Below are 15269 nucleotides of genomic sequence, written 5' to 3'. Positions count from 1 at the left end.
AGACTGAAATTAAAGAAAATTAATACAAAGTGTTTTGTCTCTTAGTAGCATCAACAGATTCCCCAATTTCAAATATACTGCTATTGTATAGAGTTTAACCTTGTAACATGCCCAACAGAAGTTGAAAGACTGAGTAAGTAAGGAAGGACAAACAGCAGCTGTTACATGTTTAGCTGCTGCTGTTGTTACAGAAGAAACAACAAAATCTTTACCTTACAATCACTGATGCTATTGTACACCTGGTTAAATTCACGATTGAAAGTGTGAGTAAGAAGCTGCAGACACTGAGGAAAAAGCACAGAAAACACGAGTTTACATTTAGATTTTCAGAGAAATTGGAACACATTAGGGGCAATTTGCCAAGATACACTTGGCAGCTCACTAGAGAATAAGCAAATTCTAAGCTACCACTGAAAAGTCCAGCACTACAGAACTCAAGACTAATAAAGCTAACAAGGAATAGGTTTTACACAGAGAAAAAATTAGGCTGGAGGTCAGCAAGTCCAAGCTTCTGCTCAAAGAAAGGCTAACTAGGTTGCCTAGGATCTTACTGAGTTCTGAAAGTCTCCAGCAACAGACACTACAGCATTTCCTGGCAACCTCACCCAATATTGAACCTCTCTCACTGTGTCGCTTTGTCCTTTCATTGTTCACTTCTCAGAAGAGGCTGATTGCCATCTTTACAACATGCTTACTCCCTCCCTTCACACCAATCCCTTGCTTTCACAGAAGATGACTACCATGTGATCCCTCCTTGATCTTCTCTTTCCTTTTGGTTACAGAAATTCAGTTCCCCAGTTGCCTCAGCCTCACCACCTTATACATATACACTTCAGCCCCTTCAATCCTCTTGGTGGACCTCTCCAGTTTAACATCTCTCTTGCACTGGGGGACCCAGAACTGGGTACGGCATCCTACATGTGGCCTGACAGTACAGAGAGGGGAATAACCACGTCTGTCAACAAAATTCAGAAGTTGCATTTACAGAAGATCTAATGAAAGGGAACGAGGTACAGCCATAACAGCACAAACCTAGTCACCTGTATTGGCTTGTTGGAGGACGGAGGATTGTGGCTACAGAGCGTATTAAAATGAAACTCACACAACTGTGGATATTCACCATGTTATCTGAGAACTCAGTATGTGCAAGAAGAACTAATGAACACAGGACAAACTAATTCCTAGGTTTTGCAAACCCCAAATCCTTGGGCTGGAAAAGCCAGAAGGATGCCATGCATCTGTAAAGGACCAAGCTAAAACAAATCAGCATATCAGTTCATTGTCCCATCTTACCTATTTAATTATTGGTCCCCAGCAGGGGGACAGATACAGGGATATCTTCTGTAATAACAGAGTAGCTGTGGAGTAGTTCTTCCAATTAACAAACCCTAAAATTCTAGCTCATCATTAACCTTTATTCATCTTTGGTACCTCTATTTAGACACATCCTGCTCTTCTTATAGGTCATACCTTGGTGGCCAGCTCTTTCTCCCGATCCACCAGGCTCTCTATATCAGCTGAGTCATAGCCACTGCTTTCACTGGGGGTGACAGCACTCTCAAAAGTGGTGGTGGAAATCTGTGAAGAAATGCTGGTGGAGGTGCTGAGGGTTCCACTGCTCAGACTGGGAGACAATGAGTCACTCAGGGACTTGGGGATGCTGTCACCAAGCTTTTCACGAAGCAGAAGGAAGTGTCGGGTTTTTTCCACCTGAAAAGAAATCAACATCATCTGATCTATGGTCTTGCTTATTTTCACAGACACCAAATTTTTATGCATTCTCTTAGGATTCATACAAGTGAATGTTTGCTGCCAGGAAATAAATAGGGGCTTACAATGGCACTAGAAGTTGAACGTGCGTTTGTTGAATACAGTGAGATTCTGAGCTGAAGACACTGTCCAGTGGCCAGCCACACACTTGTCTTCCCTGTTGGAGGATTTATTTAAATCTTGACTCTGAGAACAAACTCTCAGTCAGAAACCTGTTCAGCTCAGAAGGTCACACAGAGGATATACTAATGGCAAACTCAAAGGTACTGCTGTGTTTTTTCTTTCACTTCCTTCATCTCTTTACTTACCTCATGCAGCAACTCCAATTTCTCCAGTTCCCACTGATGTTCTAGAATGAGGCTGTCACCACGGGGCCTCCAACCTGCCAGGTTCTCTTCTCCACGCACATACGCCACAGATGTATCTAGGACTTTCCTCCTCCTCCTCTGCATTCCTGAGCAGTCGAAAATAATACAAGACATCAAGAAAAGCTTATCAATTAGCAACCTGCAAAGAACATCTGCTGTTCGGCTGGAAATAAATACGGTAATTGTTTCATTAATGACAATGCTTTGCACATCCCAAAGAGGTTTAATTTAGTTCTGCCTTCTTGCTTCATTCAGGTATTTTCCATTTACCTCCATATAACGCAAACTCCTCCTGCGCAGTCTAAACCAAAATAAAAGCGTCAATTGCTAGGTCTTGGAGGAAGACACGCACTGATGATATGAGCACTACGTTCCTTCCAAGCCATTAAGCTCACATTGGATGTTAGCAAAATCTAAAATGTGGTCTTCAGAAGACAGAGAAATACCACTGCACAACCAAATCCCAACTTTGTTAATTATGATGAGCAATGTATTATGCCCATTAAGTCTATGACTCAGGTACATGCTCAGTTTCCCGATACACCCATGATGGAAAATACAAAGAAGTTTTCAGTGAATCCTTGATCCACCAATGGTAAGCACAGATGGAAGTCAAAAGTAAAAGCCTACATAATTTTTCATGGAATAGCAATGTTCTGTTGCTCCTATGAAACACAGAAACTGCTTCTTATAGAGAGAGAAGTATTTATTCCCTTCTGCTCACAAAATCTTCTGCAATATTGCAGTTTACAGCATGTTGGATTTTACATCTTTTATACTTTAGTGCATATTCACCCAGTCACTGCTTACCTGGACTTCCTGTGTCTGCCATTTTGCATAAGCTTAGTTCATAGATCCCAGTTACTCGATTGCTGTTCACAAGAAACCAGAACAAAAAAGCCTGTTATCTTCAGAAATAAAGTACATTAGCCTCTGTTATGTGATCCCCAAATTAGAAGTTTTAAGTATAACTGTTGGTCAGAAGTGTATGTCCATTCTAATCTTGACATAAAATAACCAGAATGGACTACCAGATCTCTAGAAATGGCATTTCCTGCAAGCTTCATCCTTTCCATTAGACTTGGAAAGCTTCTGCTAAAGTAAATTCCAGGTTAGGACCAGGGTCCTCTATACGCAGGCTGGAAAAATGGATCTCTCTTCCTAACCATTAAGACACAAGGCTGGAAAAGGGGCCGTCAATTGATAAGCCATCAGTGTTCCACTAAAATAAATGCAAGCAAGAAAGTATGTTCAAAAACAGACTGGAAAACAATAACTAGGGAGACTTTCGAGGAAGAAATAGAGAAAACTAAGTTACATTTTCCCCTCAGCCTCTAAAGGGAAAAGTATATGCTGGCGTAAAACATCTGATACCAAAAACACAGTTGAACTTACGAATCTGGAGATTTGGCGTAGCCACTGCCAAAGAGATTGCGTAGTGATCGTGGCGGTGAGATCTTGGCATCTCGCGAGTAAAAGACCATACAAACATCCTTTGTTATAACAGCAGGTTGAATGCAGTGGTCAAGCTAAGAGAAAAAAAAAAACAGAGCTGAATGAGTGCCTGCAGTCATCTGTGCCAAACTGTATAGTTTCCCTCTTTTAGTGGGGTAAATTTTTGAAACCTTTTATTGTTTGGGTTTTCGGTGTTTTCTTTTTATGTGTTTCTGTGGAAAAGCATTGCTAAATTTCCTGAAGCAACTTGTGGACGAAATAGTTATACTACAGAGGACATCAATGTATTGCACACAAGGCCAAGAGCTACGCCAGTGTTTGTAGCATTGGTAGTATTTCCTCAGTCTTCACTCAAATACAAAGGCAGACAAAATGAGGTACAGAAAGCTAAAGAAATGCACCAGACTCGCTGCACATTTCTCTCAAGACAGTAATACATAACAGCAATACTCCAAGATATTAACTGTGAATACATTTTTCCATCCTCTCCTCAAAAAAATGAATGAAGACCTAGAATACTCTTTCACTGGGTTTACGATTCAAAAACACTTAGACCCTTATCTAGGGTACACATTGCCTGCTGTCCCAAATAGTTTCATTTGAGTCACAAGCACAAAAGATGGCACAGCGCTCTCACCTCCAGGTAAGCAGACAGAGTCATATATATCTTCTCTCCATATGGTGTCACTCGATTGAGGAGAAGGGAGTTATGCAAAGAGCTATCCCAAACTGCTTCAAACCGATAAAAAGTCCTGGAAAGAAAAGCACAATAACAGCTCAGTAGTAAGAGCTCCTCTGCATCCCTCTCATAAGCCAGCACAAAGCATCTCTTCCTTGACATCATCCAATATGACTGTTATTAACCACAGTGATTTAGATAACAAATACTTGAAGCAAAGACCCATCTTTTCTTTCCCCAACAAATTTTACAGATGCATTCAAGATAATTTACCTTTACCTCAACTAGTTTGGCATTAAAAATACAACTGCCTGTTTTGTGAGGGACTCATCTAAAAGAGAAAAGAGGGAATACAGAAGAGAACAAAAACTATCATAAAACTACAGCGAGGTTAGCACTAAAGGACAGCGTTCCTAAGCACACAGAACTCTTCTCTGTTGCTTAACATGCAATTCAGCCGAGCTGGACCTCAAAGTGCATGGGAAGATTCTTTTCTATAAGCAACACTCATTCTACACCACGTTCTAGGACTGACATACAGCTACACACATCTCCAATAAAGGTCTTAGACCAAAAATGAAACAGAAGAGATCCCTCTTTACTACGCCATGCAAAAACAGCAGCTTCTGAAAGCAAATCAGAATGATTGATAGATTGGGATAAGTCCTATATTCAAGTAATTAAGATTTCTTTCTATTTCCCTACTTGCTTCAAATAAAAATGGCAGATCTAACACAATCCTTTGTAAGGTTCTTCAGTTTGGTATGTGGAAAGAAAGTTGAAGGGTCCCACAATTCTATCCCAGCAATTAAGAAATCTGATTATTTATTAATGTCAAAAGTGAGAGAGGGGAGAGAGCAAAAAAAAAAAAAAAGATAAATCATCAGGTCTAGCATTAACATTATACACTCTCCTCCCTAATGGGGGCGCTGGGAAGATTAACTTTCTCCTTTCTCACAGGCAGAGACTAATTTCATGCAGGTTTCTTTAGAAGAAAGTCCAATACCCTTATTCTGGAGTACAGTACAATTTCCAATTTTCTGCACTGGTTACAGAAAAAGGAGGCTTGATTCTTCATTACCTTCATGTGCTTTTCCCTTCCAAACCCCTTAATAGTTTGTTTTCCATCCCATTTTGAATCCAAATGGTATGGTTCCAAGAGAAAAAGTGCTTCACATACATTATTTTTTAAAATAAGTTATATCTGTAAGGAGCTTCTGTACTAATGCCCAAGGCCAATTCAGAAAAGTAAGAAATTCAACCAAAGACAAATGACAAAATGGAGTGGGACAAAGAAACCAACAAAAATGAGACAGGAAACAGCCTAAGAGCTGACATAGCAGAAGCAAGAATTCTGATCTCAAATAGGTAGTCTAAGAATCTCCTTTTCCTGAAACCAAGTACACAGTTCAGAGCTAGGGAATGCACTGAGAAGCCATAAACTGTGCAGTCAAGTAATATAATTCAAGAATATTACTAAATACTGCTTCCATTTGGAGTAACATACCAGAAATTACTGGTAAATGCCTTGCTTCTATTAAAAATGCTACAGAGAAAACATATGCTAAAGGCTAAGCAAATGGGAACCTGAAAAGCACTGTAATGTAATAATCCTCACTTGAGCTAGATAGGAGATAAGGCAAACAACACAGGTTGTTTTCTAACCCTTTGCAGATCTGTGTTGAGTTCCTATATTTTAATCTTTCACCGTACCTTAATTATGATGCAATTATAAAACTTTAGGCAGGCTCCAGAACTCCTGTTCATGCCGAAGAAACAGAAGTATAACCTGGTTCTCCACAGATGGAGAGCCAGCATACCTAGCCCCTGAACCAGCTCTACAGCATGTGCTGAACATGACTCTTCTCACCACAGAGACAGAACTCTGGAGTAACTAACTGTTCAGCAGTGCAGAACTAAACTCCCCTCTTCAGCAAAGTGATTATTTTTGGACAAACACCAAATTTAGTGATGATTTTTGGTCAAACGTAGCTTCAAGACAGTGACTCGACCAGATGTTGTCTAGGCAGAAGGATAAATATACATAGGCTTCCTGATCTTCCTAGAATAGTTAAAGGGAGACAAAAACCAGAAACGAGCAAACCTCTTTCAGCACAGCAAATAGCATGGGGAGGAAAATGGAGCACAGAGCAAGCAAAGCACAGAAAACAGGAGGAACTGGTTAAGGGCAGCAATGTTTCGTTAGAACTGATTTTTAAGTGGATTTTAGTGTCAGCGAGAGGTGGTGAATCAAGAGCATTGAAGATTTAAGTTTTCTCTTTTTCAAACAGGCAGAACACAGAGAAGAGAGACGCAATTCATCCCACATTGTGCAGCCAGCATGTTTTGGCTGTGATCTAGAGAGGCACCTGGAAGGTGAAAGAGGAATCCAGCCTGAGCAGCTACTAAATATCTCACTTCTCTAACTTGTAGACTAAGTAGCAGCAAATACACTATTAAATTTCAGATACAAATTCAGCCTAAAAATGGAGGTTGAATGGCGGCCACAGCTTTTTGTTCAGTGTAGTTCTGAGGTAGAATTTCAAGTAACCTAATCAATCAGTCCTTGTCTTGGCATGGCAAACACAGCAAGCATTCTGGAGTTAGACAGCAAAAATTCCAAATCTGGTTCTCTGATATAGAATAAAGGAAGAAACTATGGAGTGCTACAAATAGGGACTACATTCTGATGACACATTTTGAGGATAAAAAATACTGAATAAGGGAAGTTATCCATCATATGGGAAGGAAAACCGATCTTCACATGTTCCCCACTGAATTGTACTTGAATAAATCCCTGATACACAAGGCAGGAGGAGATGTACTACTTCTAAAGGAGCTAAGAGGTGTGTTGACAAAATTCAGTAGAAGTTGAAAGGGAAATGGCAGCAACACAAACGGGACATAAAGCATTCTATTTTCAAGAACCTTTATGTGCGAAGGAAGCAAACAGAAAATACCTAGGCATATCCTTATCAAGAAAGAGCCTGTAAAAACACAGAAAGAGCTTTAGTTAGTGCAGCCAAAAGCAGAACACAAAAGCAACAGCTGAGAGGAGCTGAACAAGCAGACCAAAAACAACAGAACAACCAGGAAACAAGTCTGTAGACAATGAACAAACGTAAGAGACATCCCCTGACAGGGCTTCAATCCCACTCCACCATCCTACCCTGCACTCATCCCACAAATTACATCTTTGCATTCTGGTGAGAGATGGTCAACAATTTCACTTCACTCTCCACCACCCTTCATCCAAGCAACCCTCCTAGTAGAAAACTAGAGCCATACAGCAATTTCTTGAAATTGTTAGGGAACAGAAGGTATAGCACTTTCCAACTGCAAATCTAGTACAATCAGACTGGAAACTAACAAAAGTCCCTGTCACATCCAGTTACACCAATCCATCAAATCAAACAAGCTAAAAAGAAAAAAACCCACTTCCCAGTGAAAGCCAAGGAGTAACAGCTAAAAACCACTACCATTGTGCTCATTTACAGACACTAGGTGGCAGGAGGATATTCAGTTGGTAACAACACTGTCCCGAATCCACCTTTAATATCGCAGTGGTATTTCAAAGTCCAAGATTCTAATGGAGAAGGAAGTTAGAAGCTATTTCAGTGCCTAGAAAGATATTACCTCCAGGATTCAACCGTTGCAGAAGAGATGGGCTAATCCCTCCCTCCCCCCCCACACTCTTTCAGAGTTAAATTTCAGAGATATTCCTGCTTTTCATCAGCTAAATGGAGCCACAAAGGGGTCAAGTGACTTGGCTCATGTCAGTGGCTCTGCCAGCAATGCACAGTGCTGCTTCACCACCCTTTGTTGCAGACACTGAAGCAAAAAACTGTAGAGTCTGACTGATCCCTTAATAGTGATGCACACTAACGAGGGGATATACGCAGCCACAAATCTCAGAGAGAAGCCCTGCTGCTGCTTAAGTGATTGCAGTTACTTGGAAGAGGTTCCTTATCAGAACTGGAGTAAATTTGTGACATATTTATATAAATCCTCTTGCCTTTCCTTTACACACTGGCAACACTGAAAATTATGAAGTTTAACTTATAAAGCATGACTACTGCTTAGATTATCACATGCTTGTTCCAAGAATAAAGGAGGTATGTACACATCCATAAATATATCACCCTGAGATCACCCTTGTACTCCAGTGCTGTATTCTAGGTGACAAGTCTTGATGTCAGTTTAAAAGTTTTGGGTTCAGTTCGGAGACACCCTTAAGCTGTTCCTTTCCTTCCTCCTTTTATGGTGCTTACAGACGGAAAGTCACTCAAAGGCATCAAAAAATCCTTCATGTGAAAAAGCAGTGGACTTCAGCTTTAATGAGAAATTATGTTAACACTTGTTCCTATCTGTATATATTGTGCCCACAGAATTCTATATTTAATAATTAGTAACATGCCCAGCTTTCCAAATATCCTGCCCATATCTCAGGATATCAAAGGAATATTAAGGTTCCTAAGACAAAGGATGCTCACTTTATTCACTTACCTGTTGGAGCTGTGAGAAGACTTCAGGTATTTTGCAGAGATAATATTCAAAGACAGAATAGCATCCACAGCAGCTTCATCTACCTCTGCTTTGTTTCTTATACGTCCTGAGAAGGGTAGAGGGGGAAAAACAATTAAATCTAAACTTGAAACACAGAGGGAATTTGTTTTCCAAATATCATTTCAGACTATACGGTCAGACACAGTTATAAATGGAAATGACAAAAATTAAGTTTTTCCTCTGCATGTCTTTCAAAGTCATCCTCCTCCCATAGCCAATGCTCATAACAGCAACAGAATCAGTTGGAAAAAAAAAAGAAAAAAAAAAATCAACATTAGTACTTTTTCTTCCTTACATAGTAACGTACAAACAGAATATACTCACCAACAACCAGCTCTCGCACATCTTTCCAGTGCAACTCACTGCCTTTCTCATGAATAATGGTGACTGTGATTCTACGCTGGATTCCCTGGTAACAGTTCAAAAAAGGGAAGTTTACACTGGTGAAGTATTTTCCCAACGCTAACCTCATCCATTTTGCACTTATACTGTGAAAATGAAGCAGTGCAGATCATTTAAATTAGCTCGTAAGTGTGAACAAGCTTCTGTGTGTTTCTGGGCACTAAAACTAACCTAGTATAGGAACAGTATGTTTGCACATGTAACAAAAAAACAAAACAAAAAAACCTAAGAAAATACACACTTTTCCCTCCTCACCCCACAAAGACAAGAGTTTTTCACTTCATATAGTCCTGACATTCTCAGTACACTCTAAGATACGCATAGTCTCTGGAGTATACCAGAGTTGATGGTAAAAATCTTAAGGGAATACTCAGATGATCTGTGTACTCAAGAAGCTTCATGAAATCCATTCTACCAAACTTGTAGCATACAAGTGTTTACTAACTGAAAAAACTCTTTATATATAACAACATAAGTTACTGTAAAATACCAATTAGCGATGCAGATATTCCCCCTCTTATTCACATTATCTATTCACATCTACTGTAAAAAACTTCTGATTATCAGTATCTACAGAGGCCATTTCTTTCATCACTGTTAAGTCAAAGCAAAATAAAACCCTGCAATAGCTGGGAAGGAGGTCAAGTTGTAGAACAGAAATAAACACCACATCTGAAAAAAAAAAAAAATCCCCCAGCACTAGTCTCAATAGATTCCACTCTTCAAAGTGAAGAAGGCAATTTCCAGGAGAGAAGGGAACTTCCAGGGAAAAGGTGCTTGCTGTTTAACTGCTTCAAAAGAAGTTGAAAGACTTTTGCCAGTCTTGTGGACTTGATAAGGGAATTGCAGTAGCTAGAATTACTCTGTTTTGAATTTGAAGCAATTGATGAGAATGCTAACAAATCCAGAACTCAGTGCCATCCTCTTTTTTTGGGGGGGTGGTGGTGTTGGGGAATAAATGGAGTATGGTCATTCCTTATGAGCTATAACTGTTCCTATTGAAAGAGAGGAAATGCAAGTTACAGGAGAAGTCTGAACAGGAACTTGGAAATTGAGAGTAAAGAAAGAAGCCATAATATAAACCTATAAACAATAGTTAGCTGGGATTATCTTTAGATTCTAAAGACAAATTGTCATTAAAGGTTATTACATTAGCATTTGTGGTTAATTACAAGCATTTAAAATGCACTGAGGCATTGTGCAGATCCATGTTCTAGCCACATGCAGTGAGAATGAACCGAAGAAAGTTGAGCTCGCATTATCCTTCTGTCCTTGGTACAGAATCACACTCAGGGCACGAATCTGGTCCCAAGGGTTCCTGCTGTTTAAGAGGCTTTGGTCTTTAACACGTACATACGTACATATGTGTGTGTGTGTACATACATGTGTGTGTAAACACACAGCAAGTGAGATGCACAGGTAAGCAAGGGAAACAGCAACACACTAGAGGCCAAGGATATTCTCCACATAGCCTAAAGCTAACAGACTGTAAGTACAGACTGAAAGGTGACTGACCCTACAGCTATCATTAGAGAGGTGTGTGGGAAAGGAGAAGACAGAGGTGAAAATCCAGCCACTAGAACTCCAATCCCCCAGAGACGAAACTTGCTGTTCTACAGCCTTCATTAGTACCTGGTGAAGCAGGAATGTTCCCTGACAAGGCAGGCCTCCTGTGTGGTCCACGATAGCAGGAATATACCTGTGTGAGACATTGAAATCAGCAGTCAAGATAAGATATACTAACACAGCAGTATTACTCAGTTTTCTGCTGCAAACATTTACCTCTCCATACAATAGCTGAAGAAATAAGGGTGCTTCTACCAACTCTCAGACTGGACTCTTTATTGGACTGTGGTATCAGCTAAATATAGAAATATCATATATTCTATCATATGCCTTAAAAATTCTGCAGAACTCACTTCTCAATATCGTCCCTGAAGAATTGTCACAGGAAAGCCTGTGTAGCAGAGGTAAACACATAAGGCCTACCAGAGTGACTTCTGAAGCACAAATTATCTAATTATCCCAAGAATTTAAACTTATTGTCTGAACATAAAATAAATTTTCCCAGCCCCCGCTCAGCTAGCATGCATGGGCTCTCAAAATGAAGAGATTGCTTCAAGTGTGAAAGAACATTTTCTGTCTTTCTTCAGTCCTTTCTAAAGGAGACAATAAATGCCAGCAGAATTTACAAACTAGTCAGAGACCACTCTGATATAAGCCAGGCCACCATCAGTTGACGACTGCTAAACATCAACCTCATCTGAACAGAAAAACAGGTAACAGATCTAACTCCGTAAACCACTGTCCTTAAAATATGAAAGATTAGCACTAGACTTACTCCCCTGTTGGCTCCAATTCGCTGATCTCAAACCAGACAAGGAGGTCGTATTTGCTCACACTCTGGCCCAAGTTAGGTTTGCTCAGAGTATTTAGCTTTGTAGCTGGCACTTAAAAAAAAAAAAAAAAGAAAAAAGAAAGAAAAAGATTGGTTTACAAAGACTGAACACAAGTAAAATTACTCTGGGGCTCACAGAAACCTAAGTCATTACAGTGATTCTATGTATCCTGTAACTGCTTATGCAGGTGATGTGGTAAAGACAAGCGGTCTCAAAATGCCAAGACCACCGATTAGATCAGACTTGCTGATGAAATCTAGGAGTTTTACAGTAAACCATGAAGGCCCAATTAACTACAATTAAATACAAATGGAGACGTCAACAAACCAATGGACTACTCAGCACCTATATGAAAAGAGAAACAAAACAGGTTTTCCTGCCATCTCACTCACCACTCAACTGTTCATAAAAATCAGACAAAGCTGAAAGGAAATCATTAGGTAATACAGTGCCATCTGTAGAGGGTGAAATGACTTCACTCTCATTAAGACATCTTGTTCCATGAAAATGAGGCTGCTTACAGCACTATTCCTCAAAGTGTTGGCAGGAAAAAGGGTTAGAGTTAAAAATGTAAAATGAATAATGAAATAAAAGTGTACCAAAAAACACTTGTAAAAGTATGCGGTGTCTGTGGATCCATATAAAAACACTGGGTGATGCCCACCAACTATTTTAGGGCTTAATGGTATGTGATATGACCATTTAGGTCTGTTCACCTGCAACATTATTTATCCAGAAAGCACACACACCCCTCGCCAAAAGAAAAAAAACAAGAACTTAAAACTTTAGCACAGGAGATTACTATTTTGTTACATGAAGTGAAGACCAGTTTAGGTATGAGGATGTGTACACAAAAAGGATGAATAGGACTTATTCCAGAAAAGTAATCCTGGCAAAATATGTTCCTGGGCTCTTTACATTTTGGTATTAATAATTACTACTGGCCAGATCCTCTCTAAATTCTTTCATACAAATGTAAGGGCAAACCACTCTGAAAAACTATTAATAATGGGATAACAAACTCTAGAAATAGCCTGATATTCCTTCACACATACTTACACCACAGCTTTTAACTGCCATTTCTTGCTTTCTCTTCTTTGCTTCTTTATCCATTCTTGTAAATGGGAACATTTTAAGAGCTTTGTTCCCCAAAAAAACTGATCAGTTTTTTTTTGTTTTTGTTTCAAGTCTGCAACTGTTCTCCCATTTTTTCCACTGCCACATACTGCTTTCATTGCTTTTATCAAGTCAAATAACTATGCTCCCTTCTAACCTCTAAAGCCCCATTCTTCCCTGCTAAAGTGTTCTTTAGGTCCTCCTATCTTCATGCCTCTGTGCATCCTTCAGCTTCTAGCATGACTTAAATTCCCACACACTGAAAGAGCTTAATAGGCCCCAAGAAAGGAAAGCTTCTTAGGTGTGCCTGTGAAATTAGATGGTCCCCCCCCCCCCCAAAAAAAAAAATCTATTTCTTTTCTGGGTAAAAGAATAGCCACCTCAAAGGGGCAAACTTTACAAGAATTAGTCATTTACAGCACCACACCATCATACTTAGTAGCAAGCTTCAGTGCCATCATTCATTCTTCCCATTCATTAGCAAGAGTAATCACCCTCTGATATCCATATTACCAAAGCAACACCTGCAGCTGTGTACACACTGTCCATGAGTTCACAATATCTGGACTCAGTGTTGCTGGTAGTAAGGGGAACATCAAACACACAGGTCACTCAAGTTTACTGCTAAGCAGAGAAACTCAAAAGGGCCAGAAGAGAAAAACCACAGAAAGACATTTAATGAAACATGAAAGCCAGTTCTAGAAGTTCTCATGGACTTGTTCTGGCCCAATTCATCCAGTGTGGCTCTTTTACAGAACACACCTGTGAGGGACAGCACTGTACATATCAAGTTAGATGGCAAAAAGAAAATGAGCAAAAGGGGAACGTATATAGAACACAGCAGAATGTTTCCTCTGTACCTGGCTGTTTTTTTCCATATGTAGCATCTCTCATCCTAGTATTTCCAAACTATTTACAGAAGACAAGAAAACAAAAGTCCAAGAAGTTTTAGGCAACAGATCCAGCATCACAGATAATCTGTGATACCTAGCACACCGGAATTCAAAGGCTCCCTATGTGTTTTTCTCTAGAACAGCCCTATAAAACTTCAGCTTTATCCTTCAGTGACTGCAACCATGGCAGTTTCTAGTCCCAAGAACACTACAAGATAATGATAAGGAAAAAGGAATTTCAAAGCATGTTTTGGAACTACTTCTGCATCTACTATAGATTAAATTTGGCTACTAACCATCTCGTTTAGGAGCCCGCTCACTCTGACAGCTGGGAACAGGCAGAAAGAGAAAAGGTGGTAGCTGGTCAGCCCCATCCTGGAAAGCAGCCACAGCAGAGGACGCAAGCACGTTGGCATGCTCAGATAGGGTGTTCAGCACATGCACGTTTACATAGCCAGACATAAGATACCTAATCAACTCAATTTTTCTCTCATGGTCTGCAAAGGGAATGGAACACAAAAGAAAAAGAAAAAGATGGTAGAAACATGCAGGTGAGAGGAAGCAAGAGGAGGAGGAAATAAAAGGTGAAATGGGAAGAAAAAATACCAAAAGAGTTCAGCATGCATTATTAAAATTAAGTAAAGAAAAGCAATGATCATTTCAACAAGACTGTCTCAGTAAACAAGAACGTTAGAGAGCAAAAAAACAGAAGGGTTAATGAATATGACAGTTTCCAGTGAAGTGCTCAGGGAGCACATAAGAGTCGTAGCCAGATCTCTTGGAATATGGTCAACACATCAGGAATGACATTCTACCCTTTAATGTGCCAAGAAGCACTAGCTGCAAGAGGAGGTTGAACAGAACCCACAAAAAAAAGAAGATAACAAAGATGTATCCAATACTTTTTGCAGAGCTCACTCTATTTCATTCCTCAGTTTTCTGTATAGTTTAGGAATATTCTACAATCTTCATTTTCAGTGATAAACAGATACATAAAGTATGATGTATAGAATTAGAGAATCTTTCTCACCTGGCTTTGAGAGTGGCATGGGGGGAGGAAAGAATCTTCGGGATGGCTGTGGAGGACTGTAGAGAAATGAAAACAGTTACCAATATATAAATAGCTAAATATAAAAATATTTACACACACATCCCCCCAGTAGGTGCTTCCCACCTATTTCCATCTCAAAAAAGAACCTCACAATTCCATGAATATGGGTAAATATCACCTGTCAGAAAAAGAAGGAGAGGATCAAATGTATTCAACATCACATGGAAATTTATCCCAAGACTCAGAATACTTCTTGGACTAACCTAAATCCTCTTTCTATTCTAATTTAATTAATCATAGCTGTCAATGAAAGAAAGATTTACTTATAGCTTCCAACTGCTCTATCCTATTCTGCACTGAAAACTTCAGTGGGTAACAGGCAGTTCCCAAAAATAGCCTAAGGAAAAGGAACAAGCCCCAGCTGACATATCCTCTTCAAACTAGCATATGTTTCCTCTTCGCAGCTGCTGCCTTCAGTAAGAGGGCTAACCAGACCCAGTAATCCAGAAAACAGACTCTTCCTTTAAGCTATGAATAAGTGGACTAGGGATCCTTTCCCTGATTCCAAAA

At 39.7% G+C, this 15269-nt stretch overlaps 1 protein-coding gene across 10 annotated transcripts in view; it reads right to left on the bottom strand.

Moving 5' to 3' along the window:
• Positions 1–15269, bottom strand: part of KIF1B (kinesin family member 1B) — a 100008-nt gene that overhangs the window by 8030 nt on the left and 76709 nt on the right. For all 10 annotated transcript variants that reach the window (XM_064525577.1, XM_064525583.1, XM_064525580.1 and 7 more), the window contains 11 exons: positions 14679–14734; positions 11582–11690; positions 10873–10939; positions 9163–9247; positions 8779–8884; positions 4231–4345; positions 3534–3667; positions 2949–3010; positions 2079–2224; positions 1471–1710; positions 213–284 (listed from right to left, as the gene is read on the bottom strand). In XM_064525577.1, coding sequence (XP_064381647.1) covers positions 213–284; positions 1471–1710; positions 2079–2224; positions 2949–3010; positions 3534–3667; positions 4231–4345; positions 8779–8884; positions 9163–9247; positions 10873–10939; positions 11582–11690; positions 14679–14734 — 1192 coding nt within the window. The remainder of the gene's footprint in view (positions 1–212; positions 285–1470; positions 1711–2078; positions 2225–2948; positions 3011–3533; positions 3668–4230; positions 4346–8778; positions 8885–9162; positions 9248–10872; positions 10940–11581; positions 11691–14678; positions 14735–15269) is intronic.

Source organism: Dromaius novaehollandiae, chromosome 24, assembly GCF_036370855.1.
Source record: "Dromaius novaehollandiae isolate bDroNov1 chromosome 24, bDroNov1.hap1, whole genome shotgun sequence".
In the NCBI taxonomy this organism is placed as follows: Eukaryota; Metazoa; Chordata; class Aves; order Casuariiformes; family Dromaiidae; genus Dromaius; species Dromaius novaehollandiae.
Note: the sequence above shows the minus strand (reverse complement) of the source record. Positions and strands in the feature narration are given on the sequence as shown.